The following is a 15,946-nucleotide window of genomic DNA, read 5'->3' as shown; positions in this document are numbered from 1 at the left end:
TCTTGTATCCGCTGGTTGGGTCTCGTCTCAGTGTCTCATACGTGTTTGTGTCCATTAGTAGTGTGTTGACTTTGTTCTGGTAGTCAGCTGTGTTAAGTACTACCGTGCATCTTCCTTTGTCAGCAGGTAGGATAGTGATGTTTTGATCCTTGCTCAGAGATGTCACAGCCTTCCTTTCTTGGATGGTGAGGTTGGAAGGGGGGGCCTTCGCATTAGAAAGGGCTGCAGATACCTTTAGTCTGAGCTGTTCCGCTTCTGTTTCTGTTAATTTGTTTTTCCTAATGGCCGATTCTGTGGCTGTGATGAGGTCTACTATAGGTAGTCGCTGTGGTGTAATGGCGAAGTTTAATCCTTTGGCCAGAACGTCTTTCTCTGGTTGGGTGAGTTCCCTATCTGACAAGTTTTTCACCCATCTGTTGTCTGTTTCAAGTGTTGTGGGGTTATTGTCCTTTCTCCTCCAAGACAATTCTCCTGTTCTGTTAGTGCTGCTCGCTCTTGACTGTAGGTTTTGGAATTTCCGGGTCTGTCTTTCTTTGCTCTTGTTGTGCTGAGATAGCTGTGCTTTCTTGATGAAGTCCATGACCTTTCTCAGTGATGTACTGGGCAGATATGTTTCTAGTTTGTGGTGTATGTTGTCCATTTCTTTGTTCAGGGCTTCAATTGTGAAGTCTATCTGTCTCACTCTCTCGTTCAGTAGCTATTGTTGTGCTTTCTCCAGGATTATTCCGGCTCTGTGTCCTTTTACCGTGGAGCCTAAGTGTAGGCTGTTGGGAATAAGTTTGTGTTGTCGGCATCTCAGGTTGAATCGTAGGGGGTTCCTGTAGTCTGCAATAGTTATCCAACGAAGGTTAAAATCAAGGTTTGATTTTAACCTTCGTTGGATAACTATGACCTGGATGACTGAGAATCTTCATAGACATCTTGCTAATCATGTTATTGTAGTTAATTAATAAATCCTTCAGACTGAGGTAATGGACTTTGAGACTGGATTTTTTCCATCTGCGCTCTGCTTTCCTGCATTCCCTTTTAAGGCTGCGAATGCTGTCATTTATCCTGGGTTGCTTACTAGCTTTAGACATAGGCCTAACCTTTAGAGGAGCAGTAATATTTAGTGACGACAAGCAGATATGATTGAAGTGATCGACCAGATTGTTGGTGTTGGAATCAGACAGGTGTTGGCTTTGGCTCTGAAAGAATGCGCAAAACTTTGAAACACTTTGTTCATTAAAGATGCGAGAAAACACGGAGCTTGGTGAGGCAGCATGAGTAACAGGCGAATCGCAGCTAAAAACAATACATCTGTGGTCAGATATGGTCATGTACACTAATTCCACAGAGGAAATGCTGACACCCAGGGTCCTATATCCGCACCTCGTATACAACAGTGAGACCCAGCCTTCGGCTCCCAAATGCCTTTTCTTCAGCACTGAGAACCAAGGTCCAGTGAGGCCTTCAACTTAGAAGGCTGCGCCTTCTAAGTAACCCCCTTCGCCCTCTAAGGCTATCGCTATTGGGTTAGAGGCGAAGCAGGAAGAGTCAACGCCTCACTGGCCCATACGGTACCACCAAGCACAAACTCACCTGCCCAGAGCCATAACGAGCCACCCAGTCGCTCGCTGCCCGCGGCATTGGTGTCGGCATGCACACGAGCACCGATGGCGCGACACGGGAGGCCGAGGGCCGACCCATGCGTAAGTCGTGAAACTGGGTGGGGGGCCCCACGGCTGTACAGATGCAGGCGGGGTCACGACAGCAACCACATCAGCTGCGCACAAGGTAGGGCCAAGTAAGCAGTGGCTTCCCCCCCACACTGTCCCGTGGGAGAGGGCGCACCGTACACTCACACAAATAATCACTCAGTACTGAGTCAGTCAGAGAGAGACGGGAGACATCCCGCTGGTAGAAATGGATGAAAGAGCATGGGGATGACCAGGAGGCCGCTGTGCAGATGTCGTCCACTGTCATCCCACCGTGCAACGCCACTGAGGAGGAGACGCCTCTCGTGGAGTGCGCCCTGATGCCATCTGGGGAAGACTCACCAGCAGACATGTAAGCCTGGGGAATGGCATCGCACAGCCAGTGAGACAGGCGGTGCGCCGACAGGGGAAGTCCCTTAGACCGCTCCCTGTAGTGCACTAAAAGACGCTGCGAACGGCGCCAGGCGGCCGTGCATGGCACATAACAGGACAGCGCTCACACCGGGCAGAGGAGGTGGGACATGGTGTCCTCCACCGACCCATGGGGGGGAGTAAAGAATCCCGAGACGTTGATGACCCGCGACCGAAAGGAGCTTGTAATGCTTTTAGGCATGAACGCCGGGTTAGGGCGCAGAACAGCCGAGGTGCCGTCGCCCTGAATCTTGAGACACAACGGCTTAGCCCAATAGCGATAGCCTTAGAGGGTGAAGCCTATACGAAATAGAACAAGAATGTAGTGACAAAATGTGCTCTAGAGTAGTTTGTCTGTTTTCAGCTACTGTAGAAACATGGCAACGGCGGTGTATGTAGATAGAAATGTCTCATTCTAAGGTAATAAAAACATAACAATATGTATATTGAATATATATATATATATATATATATATATATATATATATATATATATACATATATATATATGAATATTTATACACCACTGAAAACATATTCATGTAACTTATATTGCATTTCTGTCAACAGATCCTCAGAAAAATTACAGTTGTAGTCTTATTTGACGTTGTTGCAGTGGTCAGCTCTGTTGCCTCACAGCAAGAAGGTCTTGGGTAGAAAGCCCCTGGCCAGTGTGCATGTTTTCAATGTGTTTGCATGCGAGCATTTCCTGTCCAGAGATATGCTGGTTAGGTTAACTGGCAACTCCAATTTGCCCACCGGTGTACCTATGACAATGAAAGCCAGGTTACCTGTCTAGAGTGTACCCCTCCTCTCACCCAGTAACCCCTCCCATCCTCACACCTGCCCCTCTTTTCAGCTAATTAGTCTCTCCTATATATTTCATTCCACCTGCTCCCAACCTTTGCCTTATCACCATTGTGCCTCATTGCTGCAGAACTTTAGTCCTGCTTATCTGCATGTTTATGATTTCTGCCTCCGTGGGCAGCTTCCCCCCTACATGAATCACTTAGACCTTTCCACACCCTGTTTCCTCTTGTTGCCACATTTACACATAGGATACCTGCATTCCCTCTGCATTCTTTTTCCTCTATCACTTTCTATTGATCTGTTCTTACACACACACACACACACACACACACACACACACACACACACACACACACACACACACACACACACACACACACACACACACACACACACACACACACTATTCCAGAGGATATCCTCTAAGTTTAGGCTGACATTCCCCTCTGATAGTGACAAAAAGATCCACTACATGTGATGATTATTATGATGGTTATATGATGTAATGGTTAAACTTTGAATTGGTCTTTTGTCAACAACAGACACAATAAAATAAAACCTTCCAGCTATTCAAACCAACCGGTCACAAAGTGTCCTCATTTTACACAGCCAAGCTCCAGGACAACTCTAAATGTCAGGATGATGAAGCTGTATGTGTGTGAGAGGGGATCACATGCATATCTGTACACTCCAAGAAATGGGTAAAAGATTACACCTGAAGTAGTAGTTTTACAGATTCTCAGTTTATTTTTTGTTTCTATTTCAGTTTTTCAGTTAAGCGACTTTCTTAAAAAAAAGTTTTCAACATTTGTTGTCATTCTTTTTTTTCTATGACATAAGGTTTGCAGAATCACTGGAAAGTAAAGTCTAAACCTACTGTGCAAACACATTGCACATTCCACACAAACACATTGCAGATGACATGAATGATACGTGCAAACCCTCTGCTTACACTGTAGGTTTACATATACAATGAATTTGCTTTGGTGCATAACAAAAAGCATCAAATATGTAAATATATTAAATTGACATAGTAAAAAAAGACTATTAAAGAATATGTGCAAAATGGCAGTTTGTGTAGTTATTGCAGTGCCTTGATATGGTGAGGCCAACTGCAGACGGGAAGAAACTGTTCATGTGGCATGAGGTTTTGGTCCTGATGCACCGCCACCTCCTGCCAGAGGGAGGAAACAGTCTGAAACAGTCTTTCCTGCTCACCTCAGAGTCCTGGAGGCGTACCGGTCCTGGAGGGATGGAAGATTGCAGCCAATCACCTTCTTTGCAGAGTGAATGATACACTGCACTTGATGGTGCCCAAGAAGCGGAAGGACTGGGGTCGACTGGGGAGTCACAGAGGGTGATGGGGGTGGGTGGGGCGCTTTCTGAAATCCGCTGCTATCTCCACTGTCTTAAGAGCATTGAGCTCCAAACTGTTCTGGCTGCACCAGGACACCAGGGGCGAGTTAAGCACACAAAATGTAGCAAAACTTTTTTTTCAACGGAAACGGTGGTTCCCTGAACACCCTACCTATGTACGCAAGCGCACTGCATTTCCCAGCCTTTTTAACAACGTTGTGTTTACAAACTTGTCGCAGCTGATTGGGTAACACCTTTGACACGCCCACCAAACAGAAGAAAACACACCTCCCATCACTATGTAAAACAGCAAATATCCATTTATATGCCAATGATACAGTAATCTATTTTGCTAGTGTAAATATATTACAGAACACTGCTTTTCTCCAGTCAGATTTTGACCTTATACCAAATTGGTTAGTTACAAATAGATAAATTCTTAATCAATCAAAGTCTTCCATCATGCTGTTGGGTACCAAACAAAGGCTTAAATCTGCTACTGATAATTTCTACATCTAATGGTGCAGTACTCACTAAGGTTGACTGCATAAAATACCTGGGGCTATGGATTGACTCTGAATTATCATATAAAAAGCATATTGACTATATATGTGTAGCCCAGTGGAAAATGTCAGGTTCACACCAAAGCCACTAGTGGGCGCTGTGCCCAATTTGGTATTCCCAAATTGCGGTGCTCCAGAGAAAGCGCAAGCAGGAAGAAAACAAAGCAATACAGGAAGTGAAGAGCCTCCCGTTCTAATCTACTTAACCGTGCCTGGTGGGTGTTTTGAGCTTCCAAAATCGTGCGGTATGGAGTTGATGGCCAGCAGCCACTACACGTGCATTTGACTTGCACCAAGGCAAACTGTAGAGAGTTACCACTACAGTTATCTATGCACTGAGATTTATGCACTGAGAATTATACACCAAAGTTATGCACTGAATTGATGTACTGAATGGAGTTACTAATTTAACCCAGTTTGTAAGGATATTTGAAGTTAACTTAAGATACAAGCCACTTTGTTACTTATTTCGTTTACAAGTTGTGAGACGGATAAAGTGGTACGTTTGATTGTATAGGAAAATCTTTGCAACATCCGAATCAGTTCATTATTCCAAATCCCAACATATGTAACAGGATTTGCTCTTCTACTGGTGTTTGTACAGATCAAATAACTGTTTCACCATGAATGTAAACAGGAGGCTGGTATCTGAGTTGTTATTCGCTGTTCTTGACTATGGAGACATTGTGTATCAAAATGCTTCACGTTCAAACTCACCACTGTTTAATGTACAATCAGCTGCAATGGTTCATGATGTGATGGTTTCAAATATCCTATCTACTTACAAGAGCTATTCATCTTCCATAATTCTAATACTATTTATTCTCTTAGAAGCAACAACCATCTCCTCTTTCATATTCCAAAAACTTAACTTGAAATAGGAAAAAAAGCATTTAGTGTTAAGGCTCCTAGAGACTGGAACAACCCACCAACTTCTCTGACATCAGGACCTCCTTGAAAACGAGATGGTACATCTCAAGGGGTTTTTTATCCTGAAAATAAATTTGTCCATTGTCCATAATTTTGGTCTGCTGCGACACACCTCTACAGCCTGAGACACGCTGGGTCCCAGATTGGGTAGCTATAGCGATGTTCTACGGATGCTGCATTTTTTTGGCCTCCCAACACCTGTGACATGCCCACCAAACAGAAGAAAACATACCTCGAAGCCCGTTGCACAGCGTTGCACAGCGTTGCACAGCGTTGCACAGCGTTGCACACAGCATTGCGCACAGCATTGCGCACAGCATTGCGCAGACCAAAAAAGAAACAATTTAACTATGTAGCCTTCTTAACCACGGTAGAAGCACAAAAATCAAGGACAACTTACTAAATCAACTAAATCTAAACAATTCAGCTAAATCAGGCAGGCAAAACGTTCTTATTCTGAAATGCTTCATGTGGGAATTTCAGCCCTGCAGGGTACTGGGGGAAAACTGTTCACAGAGCGCTGTGATCGGATGTAGAAGCACACAAAATGACAAATAAACACGCTGAAACACTTCTGAACGCTTCCAGTGTGAGTTGACGCCGGGCTGTGGACGGGTCAAAACCGTAGCGCAGCCATAACTAGGCGCACACACCGCCTGTGTGAGTCCGGGGTTAGACTAGTCATTCAGAGCTATTTAATGTTTGGACAATCAACCTAAAAGGCAACACCTGGGCAACAAGAAACATCTGTCAATAGTTTTGCTCACTTGAAAAATGGATGGCTTCAAACAAAGGGCGGTATGTCCTGAATGAAAGCTGAAATTCTGAACTCTTGTCTCATACTCATCTTTTGATTTGAAACCCAAATGTCTTCAGTGAACAACAAAAACAAAAGAGTTTTCCTTACCGTTCCAATACTTTTGGTGGGGACTGTATACCTGCCTTTACTGTCAAAAAGTGACATTAACGGGCTTCCCCCACTGCATTGACCTATGACGCTATATGGATCCCCAGTGCGTTACAAACGCTGATAGGCTTTGAGCATGCCATATGTGACGAGTCGGGAAACGGGTTGTAGGGATACAAAACCGGTCAAAGATAGAACAAAACGCAGTTCCTTTGTTTTCAGTTATGGGTTTAAAACAGAAAAACAAAACGGGTATCTGTTTTTTTGTTTACCGTTTTTCTATTTTGGTTTTAAAAAGGATGAAACTCCAGTGATGATGTGACGTATCAGTTCAGTCCGATCAGCTAAAGTGTCCAATCTGATATCCAACAATGGGGGTCGTAGGTCAGTTAAAGTCTTCCGTGAAGGCTGCTCTCTCTCTGTCCTCGGTCCTTGCTACTCTCTCGAGGAGCAAGGAAATATCAAATAAGAAACTTGGGATTTACCCATCTTCAAATTTTTGCATGAGTATCCTAACTTCTCTGCTACTAATGAAACTGCTTGTCAATTTGTTTAGTTATTATTACAAGTAAATCTGATGTCATGATTATTACAGTTCACAGAGTGTAAACCTATATTTCTACAACAAATGTCTCACATGGGTGTTATAGTGCAAACTCTTGAAAACATGTTTTGTCCATTTCTAGTTTTAGTGGTATTTTTAGTTCATTGCTGATTAGGAAGCCCACTAACTAATCCAAACCAACAATATACAGACTCTAAACCAAAATAAAACAGTGGGGGTTTTATCGCTGGACAACTGCCAAGTGTTCACACACAACGCAATGACACGAATAAACACAACTCGCCATTCCTACAGCTGTATGAACCCAAAGTAAACATTTTGCTGTGATTAAATAGCAATAAACAGATCAAACTGATGCCGAAATAACTACAACATGATGCAGATTTGTTAAACATACACATGATAAACACATGCTCTGTCAGCAAGTCAGCAGGACGACAACTTCTAAAATGTTTGTTTTCTGAATGGAGTTTGGATCGATCAGGGCTATGCTAACTTGGTCACAGTAAAGTACAACCATAGCTGGAATAAAGTTACAGACACATGTTTTCTGAACTCACCAGGTAGTTCAACCTCCTCGCTTTCTTTTCTCCAAGTAATGTCCAGTTTTGTTAGTTTTTTATATAAATATGAAGTAGTGCCAAACGACGCTAACAACACTGGGACCGGATGTGCACGGAATCTAGCTGCTGAGAAGCTCCAGTGAAGATAAATCAATGTTGTAATCCCAAAAACTAAAGAAAAGCTAATTTAATAAAAGCACTTTAATCCGAGCTCCTCCCCCGAGCAAACGGCATAGTTGTTAGAGCATAATGCAGTCCGACCACGGGTGTTTGTTTGTTTTATTATTTGTCCAAAACCTGCAGCGCTGCTACCTGCTGCTCTCCCCCAAGTTTAGCAGCTCTCCGCCAGCCAGCAGATTTTCAATCGCCCGCTCTGCCTGGTCCTCTCCACACATCGCTCTGAAGCCTCAGTGACGTACGGACAATCTCAACTTTGATAGGCTATCGCGACTCAGCGACATGCTAATTCCTTCGCGTTGCCCTTGTGTCGCCGGCGCTGCCAGACAGGAAATCGCAGCTCTACGTGCCTTTGCATTGACTTTGTTCGGGGCGGTGAGTTTACATACACTCGCTTCGCTTTTGGTCTGAAAGCACCATTAGGCACGTTCATGCAAGTTAGTAGATATGTGTCTTTAGGGTTCTAAGCAAGGCCGTAACCAGGGTTTCAAAATTAGTGAGGTCTGGATTTTTTGTTTCTTTAATAGAGCTTATTTACAATAATTCAGTGAAGGGCAGTGGGCACAACACTGTTTGGCTGAAGAACACACTAACTCCAGGCTGTTCATCATGTTCTTCACTTCTTGGCTCACTAAAATTGCATACAATAAGAGTTATGATCAGGAGGTGCAAATGTGACAGGGGAATCTTGGTATAGGCCCACTAATCTAAAACTAAACATCTATTAGGGGTGTAACGGAACAGAAAATGAATGGTAGCTGCGATTTCAGTACAGTGGACAGGGCCCTAGCAATGTTAGCTATCATGCACTGCAGAGAAACCCAGAAACCTTTTAAACAGAATATCATCTCAGCCCTCAGCTTTGTGGGAGTGAAACCACTACCTGTAAGAAATGACACAGTGGCTTAAATGTATCTCAAATGTGGCCTACGACTGTCATCACAGGGAGTTAACTAGTTACAGTTACTAAGAAAAAAATGTGTAGCCTATGATGTGTAATATCATGATTACATTGGGGGTCCTATCTAAATAGTTTCTGTGAAAAGCTCGGCTATATGTTGAATAATATTCATTTTGTTGCTTTGCATGTTTTTCATGTGCACAGAGTCTGTTCTGATGCTTTTAATTGGTTCTCATGTTTGAATTTGCTGCACCACGCCAGTTAAACTGCCTCTCAGGCTGTCTTTAGAAAATGGTTAACTGCAGAAAAAAGTAATCAAAAAGTAATTAAATGTAAGAAGTTACATTATTTTGAAAAAGTAAATAAAATAGTTACACTACTATTATATTTTAATTGGGTAACTTGTAATTGTTAACCAATTACATTTAGAAAGAAACCTTCCCAACACTGATCACAGGACTGTACAGGTGGAATGACGTGCAGACGACATAGTGGGCACTAATATTACTACATGAGCACGTAAAGGACAGCAGCTCTGTACTGAATGCTCTGGTTGATATGATAGCCTAATAATCTGATGTCAGCAGCTGTTTGCACTCGTTTTGTCACAATTATAGGAGCTGAAGTTCTGTGATGCGCTGATCAGCTCCATCATTTCTTGACAGCAAATACTGAGGGACATTTAAGCAGCAACAGTAAAAACTGCAGTTATAAACTTGACAGGACACGCATAGGAAAAAGAATTTTAACGTTAAGTTTCTGAAATATTTTAGATGCTCTAATGGAGCACAGGATTGGTCAGGAGGACGGCTGCTTTAGTTAGTTCCTCTGCATGAACCTGGACTGTGTGGGAGACAGAAAAACACAGTACATGAATTAACATTAGATCCTGATCAATCCTGTTGGGGTGTCGGGAAATTTTTAATATTCAGTTTAGTATTTAGCTATGCTCTCAGTTCTTGCGTGCATGTTTTCCCAAGTCTGGACACTGATCAAGCTGAAATGAGGGTTGCAACGGTGTAATCACATGCATCCATATGGTCCTAAAGCCTTTGATTAAGTTGATTGTGTTATCAATGGTTTTTTATTTATTTATTTTATTTTATTGTCCTGATATGCTAATCTACATATAATAAAGGAAGTCCAGACCTCGGTGACCTTATAGCTGGTTGTGGCGATAGTGACCATGTGACCTTAATTGCCTACCATCTGTATGCTGTTAATTCCACAGGTGCATGCTCATTGATTGTTTATTGTTCATTGATCAAGTATGAAAAACAATGTTTACACCCTTTACACTAAAGATCTGTAAATTGATTTGGAGTTTTACAGAATTATCTTTAAAATACAGTGTCCTGAAAAAGAGTTCCTACATTTTTAAAGGCTTTCAGAACCAGATCATGTACTGAACATTACATCAGCGCTGACAAGTCTTTATTTAGTTCATCCTGACAGTAATGTAGTACAGACTCTTCTACAAGCATTACTACTTTATAGTAATAGCAATAACAAAAACACATGGCGTCCACTGTTATGATGAATTAAACCAATGCAACTGGGGAGGGCAGGAACTCCCAGTCAGCAGTCATAAACAATCATGTCATGCTTTGAAAAAGCTAGATCTAATCCAACAGTAAACCCTCCTTTTATAAGGGTTCACTTTTTGTTGAAACTGTTTTGAGATGTTGATTTATCTTCAGGTGTTTCTAATGTTTTGTCCATCCTATTTAAATGCTAGATGTTAGGTCCCCTCCCAGCGTGCTGAGTAGGACGCTGCTGCTGTTGTGTTGCCCTTCAGATGCAGTAGTTGTGTTTGTACTGTGGTGCAGTGACAGGTGTCAGTTTCCTTGACAGTCACACGTATAAGTTCACTTGATGATGAAGCAGTGATGGCGTGAAGGAGGAGGAGGACAGATCAGGAAGCCACCTGTGTACAGTCAAGCCTCACGGACTTTTCTATGTTTTTATTTCTGTGCAAAGCTCCCCAGTCATTTTGTAGCTTTTTGTTACCTGTTTGAGAATAAATAAATAAATGGATGTTATTTTTGTGAAATGAATGTTTAAATTATGGAGGATTCGAACCCTTTTCCTGTTTTTCAAATAGAATGTGTAAAGGCTTCAGCTCACATGCTGCTTTTTGGAATAAAAATTGTACATTTGTTTCCTAAAACGTCTTTGGCTTTGTTTCCTTTCTAATCATGTTATGTCCCCAAAATGTTTTATATTTAGGCATAGTTAGTGTCTTTGGCCTGCAGAATAAAGCCGTAGTAAGAAACTTCTAATGCCACTTAATAATTGAGCATGAACAGATGATTTGGGAATCGATAACTGAGCTGTGTTCACAGTCAGACTATCAGCTCCAGACACACTTTATTTTAGAACAAAGCTCCGCCTCTGCTTGTCCTCACTTTTGAGGTTTAAGTGTTCTTGAAGGTATTCCTCCCAGGTTTAAGCAGATAATTCCTGATAGATTTGATCTAATTAACTGGTAATGAGGGTCTGGGGTAGTTACTGGTGAAGTTCTAATTGCTGGCTGTCAGACAGATAGCCGGCAGTCATGTTGGCAGGGGGAGGGGGAGGGGCGGTTGGGCATGCGGCATCGCCTGCGGTGCTGCCCTCAAAACTACAGCAGTCTGAATTAGACAGCCTGAGCCAAGGTCATGTGCTACATATTATGTGTGTGTGCTGCTGTGTGTGTTTTGTCAGTGTGAAACTTTTGGACCTGAGAGTTTCAGTTTGTGTGGAGACCCTGCAGTATTTAGTGAGTGCCAGGGACCAGTGTTTGGTCTCCAGGTGGGAAATGCACTATATGGACAACAGTAGTGGGTGACCTGCACAGTACTTTTATGGTATCCCATTCTAAATCCATAGACATTAATATGGACCCCGTGCAGTCACAACAGCTTCCACTCTTCTACAAGACTGTGTCTGTGGGTATTTTTACTGGCTTGCAATCTCCATTCTAGTTCATCCCAAAAGGTGTTGGATAGGGCTGAGGTGAGGGCTCTGTGCAAGCCAGTCAAGTTCTTGTCTTTATGGAGCTGGCTTTGTGTACGTGGGTGTTACATTGAAACAGGAAAAACCCAAACTGTTGGAAGAACAATTTTCTAAAATTGTTGTAGCATTAAGGCTGCTCCGGTGATTTACTGTACGGTCAGAATGTAAGTAGCAGAAGCTGAGACATCCTGACTGAGAATCCAAAAACACTGGATCTCCACTTCCCATAATGCATCGTGATAGGGTCTTTTTACACCTTGATTCAGCATATCTTAAACTGTTGTACGATTTTAGTCTCCAGTTGTAGCAGAGACAGCCCTGGTGGGCAGACACAACAGGGAGAACTTCAATGTATCCAACATCTGTCACAGCTGTTCAACCTTCGGCCAACAAACAGACGTGAAACCTACAGTGCAGCATGAGAAAAAACCAGCAGCCATATTAACGGGTGAGCATGTAGCCCTGTTTCCTAGCAACTTCATACCTACTACATTTACCTTTTACCGTTTTATTGTGGTGGCACGAGTGTCACCACCAGGTTTCACACTGAAGCGTCTGATTTTCAAGGCTTGGGGACAGAGGGAAACCTGCTCTCCACATGATGCAGACATACAGGTGACAAAGGGAAAAATGCAGAGGCTTCCATACAGGCGGCTGCAGGGCTCGCTGAATGGCGTGAATCAACGTTTATAAACCGCTGGAGAAAAGGCATCCTGGTGATGCTACACAGCTGTCCTGCTCGCTTCCTGCTGCCCATGTGCTGTTGATAATGACATCATCAACTGGATGAAGAAATCCACATAAGCAAGAACATCTCACACACACACACACACACACACACTGTTTGGGCAATCCTAATTAATTCCAATTAGAAATGCAAATAAGGAGGCACATCTTTGATTAAGCTGCAGTCGGGCTCCTTGTTGGTTTGTGATGTCCTCTGACGCAGCCCGGTTGTAGGGCGAAGGGAGAAAAAGTATTGGGACACAGAAAATGTTCTAATTAATGTAGAAATGCTTCATGTGAGATATTTCTAATTAGTCCCCTGTCCCTCCCTCTGTTGCATCAGACGCACTTTTGGCCACCAACTTCCCCATGTTCCACAGGATGCAGAGGAGTTACACACTAATTACACAGAGACGGGCGCTGGGATTCATCTGGCCCGCAATTTACATATGAGCTAATTAGCATATGATGGAACTAATCACTAATAATTTAGCCTATTACAGGGTTGGGCTATCTCATTACGCTTTTGGAAACAGGAGGCTTAGAGGGAAATGGATTGTTACAGCGGCAGACAAAGAGGAGAGCAGGTGAAGATGGGCTTTACCGCCCACTGGACCAGGTGTGGGTTCAGTGGCCCTGCAAAACACACCAAACTGGTGGTTCTGCTCATAAATGGTAATAAAACAATAATCATAATCATCATTATCACATATAATTTTCCTCAATAACAATATAACAAATGTCCAGTCAATGATTTAATTCATTTGAATCACTTCCAAAGCACTTCATTTTTCTATTAAGATATTTATGATGTTGTGGAAATGAAAAAAGATTTTATCATAATAGTTTTGAATGTTCTACCTCAGATTTGTGAAATGGTTTAAATTTAACATCACTAATTATGAAGGTATTTGAGAAAACTGTTTAAAATTGGTGCTGTCATCTGTAGAGGGAACAGTTTGCAGACTTTTCTTCAGCATTTAATACAATGCAACCACATCTTTTAATTGACAAGCTGCTGTGTGATTTGAACTTGCCTCACCAACTAGATTTTTAACTGTGCAGAGTGTCATTTCTCAGACTGTATATTCCTCTCTTCAGGATCACCTCAAGGGGGCGTCCTTTAACGCCCAGGAGACAGGCGCGCGGGGAGACACTTTCGCTTAGGGGTGCTGCAGAGTAGAAATGCGCGAATACAAAAGTAACGCAATTACAGTAATGTATTGCTTTTTGCTCTAATGCAGTTATATAACGCATTACTAAAAATAAATCGGTATTATTAGGCCTAGGCCTATACCCTTTACAATCTCAGTAACGCACGTTACAACTCATTTTCAGCCGGAGGTTAAGTGATTTTTTTAAAATTATATTTAACTCAACAACACCTAGAAACATTTTGGCACCAGAAAAACAAATCAACGAGTAAAGAGTAACGTTATTTCCTGTTGCGGAAATCTGCTGGTCGAGACTGAAGGCAGAGTGCAAACTACAGGGGAGCTCGGCTCCTCTTAACAAGACGGTAGCTCCCCTGATGGATCATGCCTAAATAGATTTCTAGAGGCTATGTCTTTGTGCTTTAAATAATTGCTTTCATGGTCAGAGAGGCTGCTGTTAGATCATCCTGACCAATCCTGTCGGAGTGTCGGGAGATTCAAATAATCAATGACGTTATGCTGCTGTACTTCGTGCGTAAATGCGCACAGCGTCTTTCTTAATGGGGAGACGATTCATCCTATTTCACCTAGCCACCCCCTATTAATCAGAAGGTTCATTTTTATGAAAAGACCCACCCTATCCGCGGATATAACTCTGCACTTCACTAGAATCCACCTGTGCAGCACAGCTTACCATCACAATAATGCGCCCATTAAATAGCAGTGAAAGGAACTCAAAGTAATGCAAAGGTAGGCTAGTGTAAAGCATTACAATTCAGAGACAGAAATATTGTAATATCACTAATTACTCTCAAATGACAGGAACTAGTTATCTATAATGTAGTACATTTTGGAAGTAACTTGCCCAACACTGAGCGCATGACACGACTTTGTGCGGGCACGCACTGACACACTTTCCTTCAATACAGAGTGGTTATGATCGTATGAGATCACCAAGGTCCGTACCTCCGTAATTGTATGTATGTATGTATAAATTAAATCATTCTCATAAAAACCAGTGATAACACGATCAACTTAAATAAACAGCATGCGGGCGCAGATGATTTAACCATCTCCACCATCATTTCAACTTGAAAAACTGTTCCACACTTATTGTCCACACTTGGGGAAACACAATAAGCACACAAAAACCTTATGCAGGCACAGCTTTGGGCAAAACGTTTTGTGACTTTCCGGGTGGGTGAAATAGGGTGAAGCGTCTTCCCATTAAAAGAGACACATTTACGCACGGGGCACAGCAGCATAATATTTGAATTGACACGCCGACAGGATCAATCAGAATCTAACGTTGATTAACGTTCTGTGTTCTTCTTCACATCCAAAAGGCTGCCCACACTGTCCAGGTTCATACAGTGAAACTGTCTGGAGTACATCAGTCGTCCTCCTGACCAATCCTGAGATCCATCAGAGCGTTTAAATGATTTTAGAAGCTAAAAGTAGAATTCTGTTTCCTCTGTCTGTCCTGTCAAGTTTAGAACTACAGTTTTACTTTTTCCTACATAAATGACCCAGGTTATTTGCTGTGACATTACTGCAAGAAAACATTCGTACATCAACACAATAAAGAAATCAGCTGGAAAGTTAAAAGGACCCGTAGAGGTGAGATAAATCTGAGAAAATAATTAGTTGGGTTGGGGGCCGTAGGATGATTTGTGCGTCCATGATTATTCAGATATTGTCAGAGCTGATCCGCGCATCACACCAATGTAACTGCTATAATCGTGACAAAATAGTGAAAACAGCGGCTGTATTATCAAGAGCATCCTCTGCATTCAGCACTAACCTGCTGTATTTTATGTTGTCATAGAGTACCAATGGTGCCCATTATGCAGTCTGCACATGTAATTTGCACACTGTGTTCCTCCCTGTCAATAGGGGGTGCTGCAGCACCCTCTGCACCCCCCTTCCTGCGCCTTTTACCAGGAGAGCAGCTATTTGGTGAAGTTTTCCGATGACACTGCGTTGTTGTCACTCCTCCAAGGTCCAAAATCTGTCTCTGACCGACTTTATCTCATGGTGTGATAAATAGAGATGCTGTTTCAGACATCACACATAATGAAAAGGTGGAAATTGTGTCATCATAGAAATACCTGGCCACTGTTTTTGATGACCGTCTTAAGTTCGATATAAACAGCGCCGCCATTGTGGAGCGGGGACCTCCTCTGTCA

General features: G+C 42.5%; 1 protein-coding gene across 1 annotated transcript in view; it reads left to right on the top strand.

Moving 5' to 3' along the window:
* paxip1 (PAX interacting (with transcription-activation domain) protein 1) overlaps positions 1-11,050 on the top strand; it is a 48,016-nt gene extending 36,966 nt beyond the window's left edge. Inside the window, exon 23 of the mRNA XM_046051575.1 lies at positions 10,741-11,050. Within this exon, the coding sequence (XP_045907531.1) occupies positions 10,741-10,756 (16 nt within the window). The 3' untranslated portion in view covers positions 10,757-11,050. The remainder of the gene's footprint in view (positions 1-10,740) is intronic.
* The last annotated feature ends 4,896 nt before the right edge of the window (positions 11,051-15,946 follow it).

Source organism: Micropterus dolomieu, linkage group LG06 (assembly GCF_021292245.1).
Source record: "Micropterus dolomieu isolate WLL.071019.BEF.003 ecotype Adirondacks linkage group LG06, ASM2129224v1, whole genome shotgun sequence".
NCBI classification, from domain to species: Eukaryota; Metazoa; Chordata; class Actinopteri; order Centrarchiformes; family Centrarchidae; genus Micropterus; species Micropterus dolomieu.
The sequence above is the reverse complement of the archived record's forward strand: the minus strand, read 5'-3'. Positions and strand labels throughout refer to the sequence as shown.